Here is a 15813-nt window from a genome sequence, read left to right as displayed (position 1 = left end):
TTGGTCAATCCTGTTGGATCTGCCCTACCCTAAACACATCTAGTTGATCCCAAGATCCTATACTTAGTCCTGTCTTAGATCCTGACATTCAGAGGTAGTAGTGCCTGGTGGTCGAGTCCATGAACACTACATCATGAGCATTCCCTCCCTGAGAATTAGGGAGGCCAGGCTGCTTGTGTCCTCCTGAGTTACAGAACATGATTCTATTTGTCCTTAGTTCCTTCAGCTCCTAACCTCCTCCCAGCTAGAAGAAGGAAACAGGAGACAACAAATGCCCCTTCTAGCTTCCAAGCTGAACACATTTACTACTTGAAATTCTGCCCCTTAAGAGGTTCGCTTGAGTTAACAAGTTAATACCCAGAGATGCTAAAAGGGAGGGAATTCATACCTTAGTGGAATTAGTTTTAATAACATTGTTTTACCAGCTGAAATGCACTGTGATGGGTCAAAAGAAACTTAAAAGTTAAAAGGTACTTCAGTTTCTCTTGTCAAACTTCAGACCAAATACAGGCATCCACTATAACCAAGAAACAATAATCCTCTCTACTGGAGGCAGTCTTTTCCAGGATGTGGGATTAGCTACTTCTTCCTCGGGTTTTAACTGATAGTTTATTTTGACATATTAACCTATTCCCAATGAATAGCTCTCTCCCCCATGTACATTCTTTTTGAAACCTTTACCCTTTGTCTCAGAATCAATACTAAGTATCCACTTCAAGGCAGAAGACTGGGGTTAAAGTGACTTGCCCAGGGTCACATAGCTAGGAAGTATCTGAGGCCACATTTGAACCCAGGTCTTCCAGACTACAGGCTTGGCTCTCTATCAACTAAGCCACCTAGCTGCCCCTCTATGTACATTTCATACAAAAATCCATTAACATAGCCATTGTTACTGACAACAGGTGTGACTTTCTATTTCAACACTGGCCATAGGGATGAATGCCATACTCCAGACGTGGTCTGGCCAGGGCAGGGAACAGTAAGACTAACACCTTTCTCTTTAGAGATGTTATACCACATTGCTGATTTGTTGTAGTCAGCCAAAATATCCACATTTTTTTAAAAACAGGAACTGTTGAATCATATCTAACTTATTTCACACACACAAACATAATTTATTTACTTATTTTAATCTTTAATAACATTTATCCCTGTTAAATTTCATCTTCAGTTCATTTACCTAACTTGGAGTCTTTTCTGAATCTCAATTCTGTCATCAAAATATACTAGCTTTGTTTCACCAATTCATCATCATAGATTTTGTCTTCATGTAAATTACTGAGAAAACACTGAACCCAATAGGGCCGTAGATAGAATCTTTTAGATGCCATTAAAGACTGCCTTCCAAGTACAATGCAACTTAACAAATACTTATTAAATGCTTGCTATGTAGAATGAATTGTGTCAGAATGTGGGATGTCTAGTGGAGTTCAAGCCTCATCTCTAACGCTTTTTAGCTTGGCGATTATGGGACATTTAACTTCTTTAAGCCTCAGCTTCCCCATCTGTAAAATGAGGATCATATTACCTATTGAATCTACTTCACAGAATTGTTAAAAGCCTCAAATGAGAGAACAAGTGCAAAATATTCTGCAAACCTTAAAGTATTATATATCAGTTATTATCATTAAAAAGATAAAAGCTATATAGTCGGTGCCTCAAGGAGTTTGTGTTCTAATGGAGAAGAGGGCAAGAGGAAGAGATAAGTATTTCTCTGAGGAGGCAGAAAGTCATGGGATCAAAAGAAAGCCAGGGAAATACCTGAACAAAGCAGTTCCTCCTATAGTATAGGTAGTATTTGAGGAGGGGAGAGAATGACAGAGGAGAGCTTCAGGCAGGAGATAATATCTGAGTGGAGCCTCAAGGGAAAGGGAGGAGGTATTTCTTGCACGCATTCCAAGCATGGTTATGAAATAAGCAAAAGATGAAATAGGAATCTCTGACAAAGATTAGAGAGGAAAGGATGAGAATGAAGAACAGAGAGTAGTTTAGTCTGACTGGCACATAGGATAGAAGGAAAGATGTAGTAAGATATTAGGCTAGAACCTATTTTTCTCATAGTTCCAAAATATTAAAAGGAAGAGTTCACAGATCTGTCAGTAGTGAATTAGAATTAGTGTCCCTGTCCAGTGGAGTGTCAGGGTCATTTTATTTAGCAAATAATGGGGAAAAACTAAAAAAAAAAAAAAAAATTTTTTTTTAAAGGACAGTGACATGGTAGTATTTTAATAAGATTACTTGGGTAGGATGGATTAGATGGGAAGAAAACAGGTAAGAAGCTTTTTAAATAGTCCAGGAAAAGAAAAGATGAAAACCTGGACAAGGCTATTATAGAGGAGAGAGGGAGAAGTGTTAAACAATTTAAATGATTCCAAGAGACTGAATTTGGTTAAGAAAATTCAATTTATTGAATATGGAATGGTTTGTAAGCCTAGCATCATAACTGATAGAGTGACATATAGGTTTCCATGGCCTTCTCAAATGACCAGGGACCTGGAAGCTGGGTTAGGCAGCTTAATAAATAGTTTTAGGAGTTCGTTATTCAGCTCCTACCTTGAATATCCCAAGAAATTTCTAACTAGTGGATAGCTGATAGGTGGTTTATAACATCACCCACATCTTGCCCCCATCTCCAGAGGCAGAGACCCCTCAGATAACATACACAGGAAAAGGACTTTGTTCTCCTTCATTTATTAATCAAATTCTGTTAAAAAGGAAGACATTCTTTGGGATCCTAAGGACAAAGAAAATGCAAAAAGCAATAAACCAGACAGAATTTCTGATCCAGACTCCAGACCCAGAAATACATAGTAATTGTCTCTAATATAAAGGAATTGATTTTCTACTCTAGAGCCCTGCCTGATATGAGAATACAATATGTGAAAAATAAATTCTCCCAGAAGGTACTGGATAAGATATTGTAGAAACAGAAACTTGGTAGAGGTAGAAGTATGATAGAGTTAGAACTTAGGGAAATGATTAGCTGAATGAGATGAGGAGATGTGGAAGTCAAAGATGAATTATGAGGATGGTGGTACCATTAAAAGAGAGAGATCATGGTGGAAAGAAGCAGGTTGGGGGTGGGGATGGGGGGGGGGGGGAAAGAGTTGATTAGTTCTCCTTATTATGCTTTTGAATTTCTGGACTTCAACACTATGCCTCAAGAGCTGTATTCTCATCGAAGAACTTTCCTCCTCATCTAAAGCCTCTTCATTCTTGAATATCCATTAGCTCCTGTAGCCTTCTTACCCAGACATATCCTTTCCAACATGCTGGTCCCCTTTTCTCATTAGTGAGTTCCTCCTGGGACCTCCATTTTGTGGAGGGGCCCAGACCAGCCTACTTTCATTCCCCTGCTGGCTTGGCTCCTGAATTTCTGGATTTTAATGTCACAGATCCCCTGCTCCAGTCCCTTTTGTGTGTGTTTTATCTTCCTCCATTACAATGTAAGCTCCTAGAGGGCAAAGACAATCTTTCTTTTTGCCTGTATTTGTACCACCAGGTACAAATAGGTTTAGCATAGTCTTTGGCCCAAAGTAATTGCATAATAAATATATGATGTCTTGGGTTTGGTTTTAAACATATTGTGTTTGAAGTCATGGCAGTTCAACCATATTTTAGGATAATTATTCCTTTGGAATGTGGAGACAGCTAAAAGGAGGCCAGAAATATGGGCCTGAGTATCTAGGAATAATCTTCATAGAAATGATAATTGAACCCATGGTAGCATATAAGATCAATAAAGGAGAAAATTTAGAGAGAAGACCTAGGAGAGAATCTTAGGATATATCCACATTTAAAAAGGGTGCAAACAAAAACAGTCATTGGATTTGATAGTAAAGAGGTCCCTAGTGCCTAGGGGAGAGCAGCATCAGTACAGTAGTGGGGACATATAAGACTAAAGGATTTAGGAACAATTGGCAAGAAAAATGCAAAAATGAGTGTAAACTAATATAAGAGTTTAGTGGTGATAGGGAGGAAAGAAATGAAATAGATGGTAGACAATAGAAAGTTTATTTTAGGGAAGGGAGACCTGAAAATGCTTGTAAGTTCAGAGGAAGGGCACAATTTCGAAAGACTAAAGGTGCATGAGAAATGGAGCTAGGTCACAGGAAATAGAGGGGTATACACGTGAAGGGCAGATTTAACAAGGAAGAAGAAAAGAAATTGGATGGTTGAGGACAGTGATTTAAAAAGGATAGATGAAAGAAGTTGAGGAAATTCACAATGGATGGCTTCAATCTTCTTAGTAAAGTAGAAGGCAAAGTAAATCTTCAATTGTGGAGAGAAAACAGAGAAGCCAGAAGTAAACCTTAGAATGTGGAACACTTTGGGAGAGCATTGGTTGGGAAGAGTAAGGGGTTTTGTCATCTTAGAGGGTAATAGGAAAACACTGGGGTCCAGGCAAGCTGGTTCATAAGCACCAGGAAGCAGAAAGGGCAAGGGTTCAGAGACAAAGAGGTGGGAGATTACAAAAGACAAACTTTTCGGCTTACTAGGTCCTATCACTACCATGTGTTCATTTTGCTCCTTTTGGAATGGGGAGGAAACAGATGGGTATGTAGATATTTAAAACAGATGCAGAGAACTGCCTATTTACTGATAAGTATACAGACTTTTAGTGAGACAAGAATAAGTGTGGGCAGGCAAGATACATGCAGAAAAACTTTATACACCTTCTGGTCCCAACTGCTTACTTTTAGATTTAGGATATTTATTCTTTCAGCCTGAGGACCAACATCTGATTAAAAGACCCAGAAATAGCCAGAGAAAAGACATTAATGCCTATTTGGGCCACACTGTTTGGAGGAAGAAAGGGCTTACCAAGATTCTCTGCCTTATATGTTATCTTCTTGGGCTGGCAGAAAGGCAGTGAGTAATATTCATAGGGTAGCTGAGTTCGAGAACTGGTCAGCTTCACAGCCTTTGGGGAAGAAGAGAGAGAGAGAGTTTTATCTTCAAATCAGGCAAACGAATAGGATTTGCTATACTCTTCCTCATAGATAAATAATATTCTAAACTTGGCACATTCTCTACTAAACCTTTCCAATGGAAGAATGAACAACAGCAAATATCTAAATCAGTGTGAATTATTTAGCTTTTTATGAAGTGCAGATTTTAGTACTTCAAAACCTACTATGTATGTCCTCAGGTTGGAAGCAGACTGCAACCCCTGATATCTTAGCATATAATTTCATGAGTTGCTATGACCAGAAGGGGAAAAAAAGGACATCCTCTGGTGGCCAACACCCAGGGGATGATACTTCTTTGCACTCAGCTAGGCTGGTTCTTTTTCCTTGGCCATTATTCGATTCAATTCAATAAACATTTATTAAGTAACTCCTATTTTTCAGGTACCTTTATAAGCAATGGGAAGCTTACAATCTAAATAGGGAGAGCACACAAATACATACAAAACAAGCTATTTACAAGATAAATAGGAAATAACAGGATAATAACAACAATAATAAGGGCATCAGAAGTGAGGGGCTGGGGAAGGCCTCCTGTAAGAGGTGGGATATTAGTTAGGACTTAAAGGAAGCCAGGGAAGTTAATAATAGGAGTGGAAGAGGGAGAACATTCCAGCATGAGGGATAGCCAGAGAGAATGCCTGGAGCCTAGAGAAGGAATGACTTGTTCATGAAAAGCCAGGAGACCAGCGTCACTGGATTGAAGAGTACCGTTTGGGCATTTTGTATTTGCTTATTATCTCTCAAATTATAGGAGGAGAAGCTAAGGCCTACAGAATGCCTTGCTTTGGCTAAGGTCATAAAGTGAGATGGAAGAAGAGATAGGAATAGATCCACGGTCTCCTCTCTTCCTCTATCCACTAAATCCTATATCTCCTTTTGGGGGCAAAACTGAAACATAGAAGGGGTTAAGATGACACAGTAGCAGTAGCAGGAATTATCCTCACCTGTGACTAAACCATAGCATCAAGAATTTAAAAAAAAAAAAGTGTTTGTTTTTTTTAATCCAAAACACTAAGATGGGTGGCCAGTTCAAAGTAAGGGCAAATAGTATAACCAGGAACCTTGACTGTTAACTTCGGTACCTTTCTCTACTAGCTAAGGAGGATGAAGAATTCTTCTGTTAACCCAAGGACTCCTTCTGTTCTACCTATTCCTTCACTCTCTCTGTGGAAGCATAGCATACATTTACCTTGATTTCTACAGGGTCATTCTGGTGGAAGTTGATTGGTGCAACTCCAGGAACATAGAAGGAGTTTGTTCCACAAACAAGAGAGAGAAACCCCAGGGCCTGTGGCAGCAACCAGCCCTGCCAGGAAGAAGAGAAGTCAGGTTGGACAAAGCAGGAAAGATCACAGGATTTTAAGGGGCCTTAGACATCATTCAATTCATCTCCCTTATGCTGATGATGGAAAGGTTAAGTGGCTTGCTCAGCATCATATACATGATATGGAGCAAAGCTGGGACCCAAACTCAGGTCTTCTGACTTTAAATCCAACATTATTTGCAGCATGCCATGGTGTCTTTTTTTTTTTTTTTTTTAAACCCTTGTACTTCGGTGTATTGTCTCATAGGTGGAAGAGTGGTAAGGGTGGGCAATGGGGGTCAAGTGACTTGCCCAGGGTCACACAGCTGGGAAGTGGCTGAGGCCGGGTTTGAACCTAGGACCTCCTGTCTCTAGGCCTGACTCTCACTCCACTGAGCTACCCAGCTGCCCCGCCATGGTGTCTTAAGAGAGCGAACAGCACTCAATGAAAAGATAGTCACTGAAAATTAACTTCAATCAATCCTGCTACTGACAAAGTATTTTTCTCTGAGAAGCCAAACCATTTTTTAATTGCTGTTTTCTAGTAGTTCTATAAGGCAATCATTTTTTTTTTCTTCCCATGAAATGGGTACCAAAATGGAAACTGAGTAAAAAAGCTAGAAATAGAAGCCAAGTTTCTCATCTTGCAGACCAACATTCTCCCTTAATCCTTTTTCTAGACCCTGTTTACACCTAGTAGAAAAGAAAATTCCACAATGCTCACAGAAAATGCTCTGGTTCCTTGTTCCAAACAGCTTACTCCAAAACAGCAGCAAGTACATGGAATCCCATCAGTGTGACAAAGTGTTTCTGCCATCATTTTACACAAATCAGATTCCAAAATGGAAGAGTCAGTTCAATCTGACCAACACTTGTTAACTGCCTACTATATTGGAGATATGTAGAGAAAGACAGTTTTAGCAATAAGGAAGGCCCTGGTCTTACCTCAGTACATCTGGTCATATATGCTAGTGATGTGACCATAGGCAAATGACTTTAACTCTCACTAAAACTATAGATTACAAATAAGTTGCCAATGGGCAGCTAGGTAGCACAGTTGATAGAAAGCCAGGACTGGAGAAGGGATGTCCTGGGTTCAAATCTGGCTTCAGACACTTCCTACTTATATAACCCTGGGCAACTCATTTAATCCTGACTATCTAGGCCTTACAGATCTGCTTTAGAATTGATTCTAAGATAAGGATTTGGGAAAAAAATTGCTAATATGCATAGGTGGGGATAGTTTCCATACTGGTGATGTACACTAATAAAATCATGTGGTTAGTCTCCCCACCAGCTCCCCAAAATGCTAATGTAAAGGTGAAAAACAAGAAACACATTTCCCCTATAAAACTTGCTTGGTATGCTGCAAGAAATTAAGAGCAATTAAAAAAAAAACAAACCATGGAAAGACCTACATTATATATCGCTATATAAATAATGTTTGAAGTATAACTTGTGAATGTCTACCTGTAAAGAAAGAACTAATAAATAGAGACATGAAAGACATAGTTATGTGCACGCTCATGCGCTCTCTCTCTCTCTCTCTCTCTCTCTCTCTCTCTCTCTCTCTCTCTCTCCTACAATTGGATCCTCTCCCTTCCTCCATGCTGAGAATGGACTTATTTCACATCTTTGCCTATTTAAATTTCCCCTTCCAACTTAAAGGAGGTAATGAGGAAACTAAATTATCATTTTATGCAGATAATATGATGGTATACTTAGAGAATCCTAGAGAAGCAACTAAAAAACTAGTTGAAATAGTAACTTTAGCAAAGTTGCAGGATAAAAAATCAACTCACCTAAATCATCAGCATTTCTATATATTACCAACAAAGTACAGTAGCAAAAGATAGAAAGAGAAATTCCATTTAAAATAATTCTAGACAATATAAAACACTTATGACTCTATTCCCCCTAAAAAGAATTATATGAACACAATTACAAAACACTTTTCGAACAAATAAAGTCAGATCCAAACAACTGGAAAAACATTAATTGTTCATGAGTAGGCCCAACTAATATAATATGACAATTCTATCTAATTTACTTATTCAGTGCCATGCCAATCAAACTACCAAAAATATTTTATAGCACTAGAAAAAATAATAAAATTCATCTGGAAGAACAAAAGATCAAGGGAATTAATGAAAAAAATGTCAAGGATGTTGTCCTAGCAGTATCGTATCAGATCTTAAACTGTACTATAAAACAGTAATCATCAAAACGATCCAGTACTGGCTAAAAAATAGAATGGTGGATCAATGGAATAGATTAGGGATAAATGACCTTAGCAACATAGTGCCTGATAAACTCAAAGATCCAAGCTTTGGGAATAAGAACAAACTATTTGACAAAAAGTGCTGTGAAAATTGGAAAACAATATGGCAAAAATTAGGTATAGACCAACATCTCACACCCTATACCAAGATAAGGTCAATATAGGTATATGATTTGGACATAAAAGATGATACTATAAGTAAATTAGGGGAACATAGAATAGTTTGTCAGATCTATGGAGAAGAGAAGAATTTATGACCAAACAAGAGATAGGGAACATTACAAGATGTAAAAATAATATTTTTGACTATATTAAAGTAAAAAGTTTTGTACAAACAAAACTACTGTAACAAAGATTAGAAGAGAAACAACAAACTGGGAAAAAATTTATGACAAATTTCTCTGATTAAGGTCTAATTTCTCAAATATATAGAGAACTAAGTCAAATTTGTAAGAATAAAAGTTATTTCCCAATTGACAAATGGTCCAAGGATATGAATAGGCAGTTTTCAGATGAAGAAATCAAAGTTATCAGGAATCACATGAGAAAATATTCTAAATCCCTCTTGATTAGAGAAATGCAAATTAAAACAACTCTGAGGTAACACCTCACGCCTATTGGACTGGCCAATATGACAGTAAAGGAAAGTGATAAATGTTGGCGAGGATGTGGCAAAATTGGGGCACTAAGCATTGCTGATGGAGTTGCAAACTGACTCAACCATTCTGGAGGGCGATTTGAAACTATACCCAAAGGGCTATAAAAGAATGCCTACCCTTTGATCCAGTAATACCATTACCAGGTCTGTATCCCAAAGAGATGGGGAAAAAAAAAGGGTGAGGTGGGGAAGAGGATCTGCTTGTACAAAAATATTTATAGCTGCTCATTTTGTGGTTCCAAAGATGTAGAAATTGAAGGGATGTCCCTCAATTGGGGATGGTTGAACAAATTGTGGTATATGATGGTGATGGAATACTATTGGGCTGTAAAAAATTATGAACAAGATGATTTCAGATTCCTTTTAATCCCTCTACCACATAGTGTGGTCACGTTTTGTATGTAGTTGTGGGTAACTCTGCCTTGACACCTCCTCTCCCCCTCCCTGCATAGCTGGGTGAGCTCTCTTTTACCCTAGCTTTTTTACTTTAGTTATTATTAATAAACTTTATAAAATATAATACTCAGTTATTGTATATTAATTTTAATCTTAACAATTGGCAATAATCAGCAATACAATGATCCAGGACACTTCTGAGGAACTTATGACAAAGAATGCTATCTACCTCAAGAGCGGTTGGAATCAAAATGAAGATCAAAGCACACTATTTTTTACTTTAGTTTATTTGAATTTTTGGCTTTATATGATTTTTCTCTAACAAAAATAAACAATATGGAAATATTTTACATAATAATATATGTATAACCCAGACTGAATTGCTTGCCAGCTCTGCAAAGGGGAAGGGAAGGGAGGAAGGGAAACAATTTGGATCATATAACTATGGAAAACTTATATGGAAATTTGTTATTACATGTAATTGGTAAAAACAACAACAACTTTATAATAAGAAAAAAAATTCTCCTTCTTTCAAAGGCCCAGTTCCAGGATGCACCCAAGCTCAAAGTGATTCCTATACTGGTCCCAATCTTTCAGCCTTCTCTGACTTCTCTTAAACACTTCTTTCATTCTATTTCTATTACAATTATTTCTGCATATATCTTATCCTTACTCCCTTCCCCTCACCAAGCTTCCTGAAGGCAAGGACTGTGAGATTTATACATTATATTCCTTTTTTAAATTTGTTTTTTATTGTCATGCGAAACACATGTCCATATTGGTCACTGTTGTAAGAACATACTCATACATAACCCAAATCCCAAAATAAAACCATAAATACACTGATGTAAAGACAGCTCCAAGAGTTTTTTCTCTGGAGGTGAATAGCATTCCCTGTCATAAATCTTTTAGGATTGTCCCAGATCACTGCATCGCTGAGAGTAGCCAAAATTTCACAGATAACCATCATCCAATATTGCTGTTACTGTGTACAATGTTCTCCCAGTTCTGCCTGTTTTACTCTGCATCAGTTCCTACAGATCTTTCCAGCTTTTTCTGAAATATCTTGTTTATCATTTCTTATATCACAATAGTATTCCAAAACCAACATGTACCATAATTTGTTCAGCCATTCCCCAATGGATGAACATCCCCTCAATTTCCAAATCTTTGCCACTACAAAAAGAGCTGCTATAAATATTTTTGAACAAGTAGGTCTTTCCCCCTTTTTTTATCTCTTTGGGATATAGATCAGGTATTTACTGGGTGCAGCACCCAATAAGCATATAATAAATATTTGTTGAACAAAGGAATGAATAAACAAAAACAGGAAACTATGACAAGAAACAAGTTAAGAGCCAAAATGGTCATTAGGATAACAGACAATTGAGGTAAAATGAACACTGTCTTTAAATACCTAATGGGTTATTGTCAGGTAAAATACACAAAAGAATTTTCTATGGCCTCAGGGAACACTATCAGAGAATCTATGAACTGGAAAGATCCTTAAGGTTATCTTATCCAACAATTCTCAGAAGAATTAATCCCACTTACAATAACCTCAACAACGTATGGCACCCAGGCTTTATTCCATTATTGAATGGTTCAAAATGACAGGAAGATTTTTTTCATACGACATTCCATTTTCCATCTTGGTGTCTTTGTGCTGGCTTGCCCTTCCCCAACCCCTCACCTCTCCCTCTTAGAATCCCTCATTTCCTTCAAAACTCTGCTCAAATATAATTTGGGAATAATGAGATATATGTAGAAATAAGTACAATAGAAAAAGAATGAAAGAAGTGTTCAGGGGAAGTCAGAGAAAGTTGGAAGATTGGGAACAGGACAGAAATTATTATAAGCTCAGTAAGTTGTCCTTTTTCTACAAAGTCCTTCCTGATCTTTCTAGCTGTTAGGTACCTCCATATTAATTTTGCATTTATTTTGTTTACATTTATTTGTGTACAAGCTGTCTCTAACCATGGGATTTAATATCTTTATTTCATTTTTGTTTCTGTATCTCTAGCACACAGTGGACATTTAAAGAATGCTTCTTGACTTATGGGTTAACTATAATGAGCTGAAAACTCCTTCCCTGAAACTTTAATCCACAAATACTTAGTTAATCCAGTACCTACTATGGTTTGTAGTCCTAGCTCTGCTATTATTCCCTCTATAGGACCTTCTGGGCATCAGTTTCCTTCTCATAGATGTGAGGGGTTGGTCTAGAGCAGTGATGGGCAATTTTTTTAAAGAGGGGGCCAAAGGAAAGGGAATGCTCATCTGTCAGTCTGTGTCTAAGGCAACTCTTTTGAAGTTTCATTGTATTGTATCCTACTCATTGTATTCGTCAGATTAGGAATAATGTCACTTGGCCAGATAGACCATTTCAGGCCCCTCCCTCACCCCCATCTGGCCCTGGGGCTGTAGTTTGCCCATCACTGGTCTAGAGCATCTGTAAAGTCTCCTCTCTCTTGGACATCCTATCTGGACCTTGGTTAAGATGTTATGTTTTAGACGCTTACACTCTAGAAGAGCAGATGATATCTATAGCTATATCTACAATATAGAGCAATATGTGAAAAATGCCAGAAGAGATGTGCCTATAAAGCCGATTGCCTGTTACAATTTGGGCAAGATTTCATTTGTATAGTACAACAGGAAGAACTAATCTTATATTATCCTTGTGGAAAAAGTATAAGATATTTGGAGTTAGAATAAATGAACATCTGCTAGCTCTACTATTACCTACTTAAATAATCTTGGACAAGTCACCTCTATGGTTCTCAACTGTTGTAAAAGAGGGAGTAGGCTCGATGATCTCTAAGGCTTCCTTCCAGATCTAGTCTATAATCCTAATAACAGCACCTTATAGATATATATAACTTAATAGTTTACATGGCTCTTTCACATATATCATCCATCTACCTCAAAAGCATTGATGTGAGAAAAATGCATTTTAACTAACATTAGAGTGAGCTATAATTATTAATATCTTAAGCATTATATTTCCAGGAGCAGTCTAGTCTACGATGATCTATCTGATAATTATTGCATTTCATACTTAATAAGGACAAATGCTAACATAGAGATTTCTTGCTTGCTGGGGTGGAAATGATATAACTATGGGAGAAAGTAACTATGCTCTTGTGGAGTTTTGTGATTGGGAAGGCTAGGCATGTACCACATATGTGAAGAAAACACATTTTAAAGGATTAACAGGTAGGATCTCAGGGACTAAAATTCTTTTTAGGGGAAGCAGCCCAGAAGGGTTGGGAAACCTTTAATATAGAAATTTTGTGCACAGAGAGAAACAACTCCAGAGGAAGAAAGATGAAATTTAACTGAAGTGGCAGATGTGGATGCACAGAGAACTAAACCAAATGATACTGTTTAGGTACATTCTATCTGGGAAAATTCTAGAACAGATCATTAAAGTGAGAAGAGGGAATTATAAAGACTGTCAACATGGATTCATAAGAACAGTTCAATGCCAGGCTAATCTTATTTCCTTTTTGGATAGGGCTACTATTCTGGCAGATCATAAGAATACTGTAGATAGGGCTTATTGCAGATTTCAGAAAAACAAAAGATAAAATCATTGCATATTATTCTTGTGGAAAAGTTAGAGATATATCGACTAGATAATACAATTAAATGGATTCAGATGTAAAATTGAAAAGTTTTCAGTGAAGGGTGCTTTATTCTGTATTGCTTAACATTTTTTATCAATAACAAAATCATATGGAAAGCTCAGAAAATTTGCATATAAGACCAAAGCTTGAAAGGTTGGCTAACTGCTAGATTAGTGTCTGGATCCCAAAAAGATCTTGACAAGCACTGTGCTAAATCTAAAAATGCAAAATTCAACAGGGTCAAATGCAAACTTTATGTCTGGGTACAAAAAAAAATCTGGGTACAATTTCACAAGTACAAAATAGAAAAGGTATGGCTGTATGAAAAAGATCTATGAGTTCCAGTGAACAACTGGCTAAATGAGTCAGCAGAATGGTCCTGTGCTGCATCAAGAGAAATGTGACTTCCAAAACTAAGAAGATATTTCCTCTATACTCTGTACTAGTCAGACGACTTCAAGAGGACTGCATGCAGTGCTGAGTGAGATGGTTTAAGGATATAGATATGTTAGAGGGCAAGCAGAGAAAGGCAACAAGAATGGTAAAATGTCTTAAATCAATATTACATGAGGACTGATTTAGAGAACGGGGGGATATTTAGCCAGAAGAGAACACTCGGAAAGGATATAACAGCTTCAAGTATCTGAAAGAATGTCATGTAGAAGAGGGAATCTGGCTTGTTTTGTTATTTTCATTACATTCTCCCATTTCCTTACTCAGTACTTTCAACATAGTATGTGTGCCTATGTCATTTAAGTAAGGTGGAGGTTATCAAAGTGGTAACCTTCAAGAATTATGTGTTGTCTATTAAAGGAGTTGCCAACCCAAGTAATGAAGTCTCTGACTTTGAGGTGGTTGGAGGTAGACATCCTAGGATCAGGACAGATAAACTGGGTATTATGACAAAGCACAAATTACAGTATACCAACTCTTGGAAGTGTCTCACTGCCAAATAGCTCCTAGGCTTTAGAGAGTCATCACTCCTACCACTCCAGTCTTTTGAGTCCCGTACTTACTGCCTCTTCAGTGTTCTAACCCCAAGAGTGTATTTTCTTAAAAAACCTTTACCTTACCTTAGAATCAATTCTGTATATTGCTTTCAAGTCAGAAGAGTGGGAAGGCTAGGCAAGGGGGAGTAAATTACTTGCCAAAAGTCACGTAGCTAGGAAGTGTCAGAGGCCAAATTTGAACCCAGGACCTCTCGACTCCAGGCCTGGCTCTCTATCCACTGTGCCACATAGCTGGGCAGCTGAATAAATGGTCTAATAAATGCCTATTTGAAAAGATCTGCTCCTTCCAGTCCCAAGTGGCTAGAGATAAGACATTTTCTACTTGGCCCCAAAGGGCAGAATGAGGGGCAATAGTGGAAATTGCAAAACAGACTGAGATCTGACATGAGGAAAAACTTGCTAACAAAAAGGGCTACACCAAAGTGAAAGAGATAGCCTCCAAGGGAGGTAGTGAGTTCCTTCCCACTGGTGGCCTTTAATCATGGGCTGAATGATCACTTCTTAGGTACACTGTAGATGTTTTTATTTGTTACATGAAAGCGGGGAGGATACCAAAGATCCAGGGGAAAAAAGATATCAATAACTATTAACTTGGGGGGCAGCTGGGTAGCTCAGTGGAGTGAGAGTCAGGCCTAGAGACAGGAGGTCCTAGGTTTAAACTCGGCCTCAGCCACTTCCCAGCTGTGTGACCCTGGGCAAGTCACTTGACCCCCATTGCCCACCCTTACCACTCTTCCACCTATGAGACAATACACCGAAGTACAAGGGTTTTAAAAAAAAACAAAACAAAAAAACTATTAACTTCTATGTCCAAATTCCCATCTATGGAAAACATTTGTCAGAATAATGTACTCCGGTATTGATGACATTCTTGATAGACAGGCAAAGGCAAATAATATTCCATAGTAACCTACATCTTTCCATCATAAAATTGTTTTAAAGGTGTAGAGAATACTGTGCTTACTGTTTGACTACTAAAAAGCTTTGATTTGACAAGAGCAAAAAGTTGCCTTAGAAATTCTCCTCCAACATGTCTCCAAAAGCATGTAAAAATTATAAAAAAGTACCCTGAGAGGGCAGCTGGGTAGCTCAGTGGATTGAGCACCAGGCCTAGAGACGGGAGGTCCTAGGCTCAAATCTGGCCTCAGACACTTCCCAGTTGTGTGACCCTGGGCAAGTCACTTGACCCCCATTGCCTACCCTTACCCCTCTTCTGCCTTGGAGCCAGTACATAGTATTGACTCCAAGACGGAAGGTAAGGGTTTAAAAAAAAAAAAAGTACCCTGAAAGATCCAATAATAAATAATTTTGTACAATGACCCTTTGATTATTAACATCAAGTGATGAATAAAATGGAGGAAAAGGTATTCACCACTGTCAAGGAGGATGCCCAGATAGGGCCCAAATGAAAGGGAATCCCAATAGATGGTGAGGTTCTCCAGAGGCTCCTCTGTGTGGATGACATTGTGCACATGATATCTTGCCTCAGGACATTATGGAGCCTACTAAATGAGAATCATGATCTCTTAAGGGTTTGGCCTAAATACCACTTAAGAAAAA

General features: G+C 38.0%; 1 protein-coding gene across 1 annotated transcript in view; it reads right to left on the bottom strand.

Moving 5' to 3' along the window:
* Positions 1–15813, bottom strand: part of TM9SF4 (transmembrane 9 superfamily member 4) — a 59938-nt gene that overhangs the window by 23269 nt on the left and 20856 nt on the right. The window contains exons 2-3 of the mRNA XM_044664296.1: positions 6163–6279; positions 4825–4924 (exon numbers count right to left, since the gene is read on the bottom strand). Of these exons, the coding sequence (XP_044520231.1) occupies positions 4825–4924; positions 6163–6279 (217 nt within the window). The remainder of the gene's footprint in view (positions 1–4824; positions 4925–6162; positions 6280–15813) is intronic.

The sequence above is a fragment of the Gracilinanus agilis genome, chromosome 2 (genome assembly GCF_016433145.1).
Source record: "Gracilinanus agilis isolate LMUSP501 chromosome 2, AgileGrace, whole genome shotgun sequence".
NCBI classification, from domain to species: domain Eukaryota; kingdom Metazoa; phylum Chordata; class Mammalia; order Didelphimorphia; family Didelphidae; genus Gracilinanus; species Gracilinanus agilis.
The sequence above is the reverse complement of the archived record's forward strand: the minus strand, read 5'-3'. Positions and strand labels throughout refer to the sequence as shown.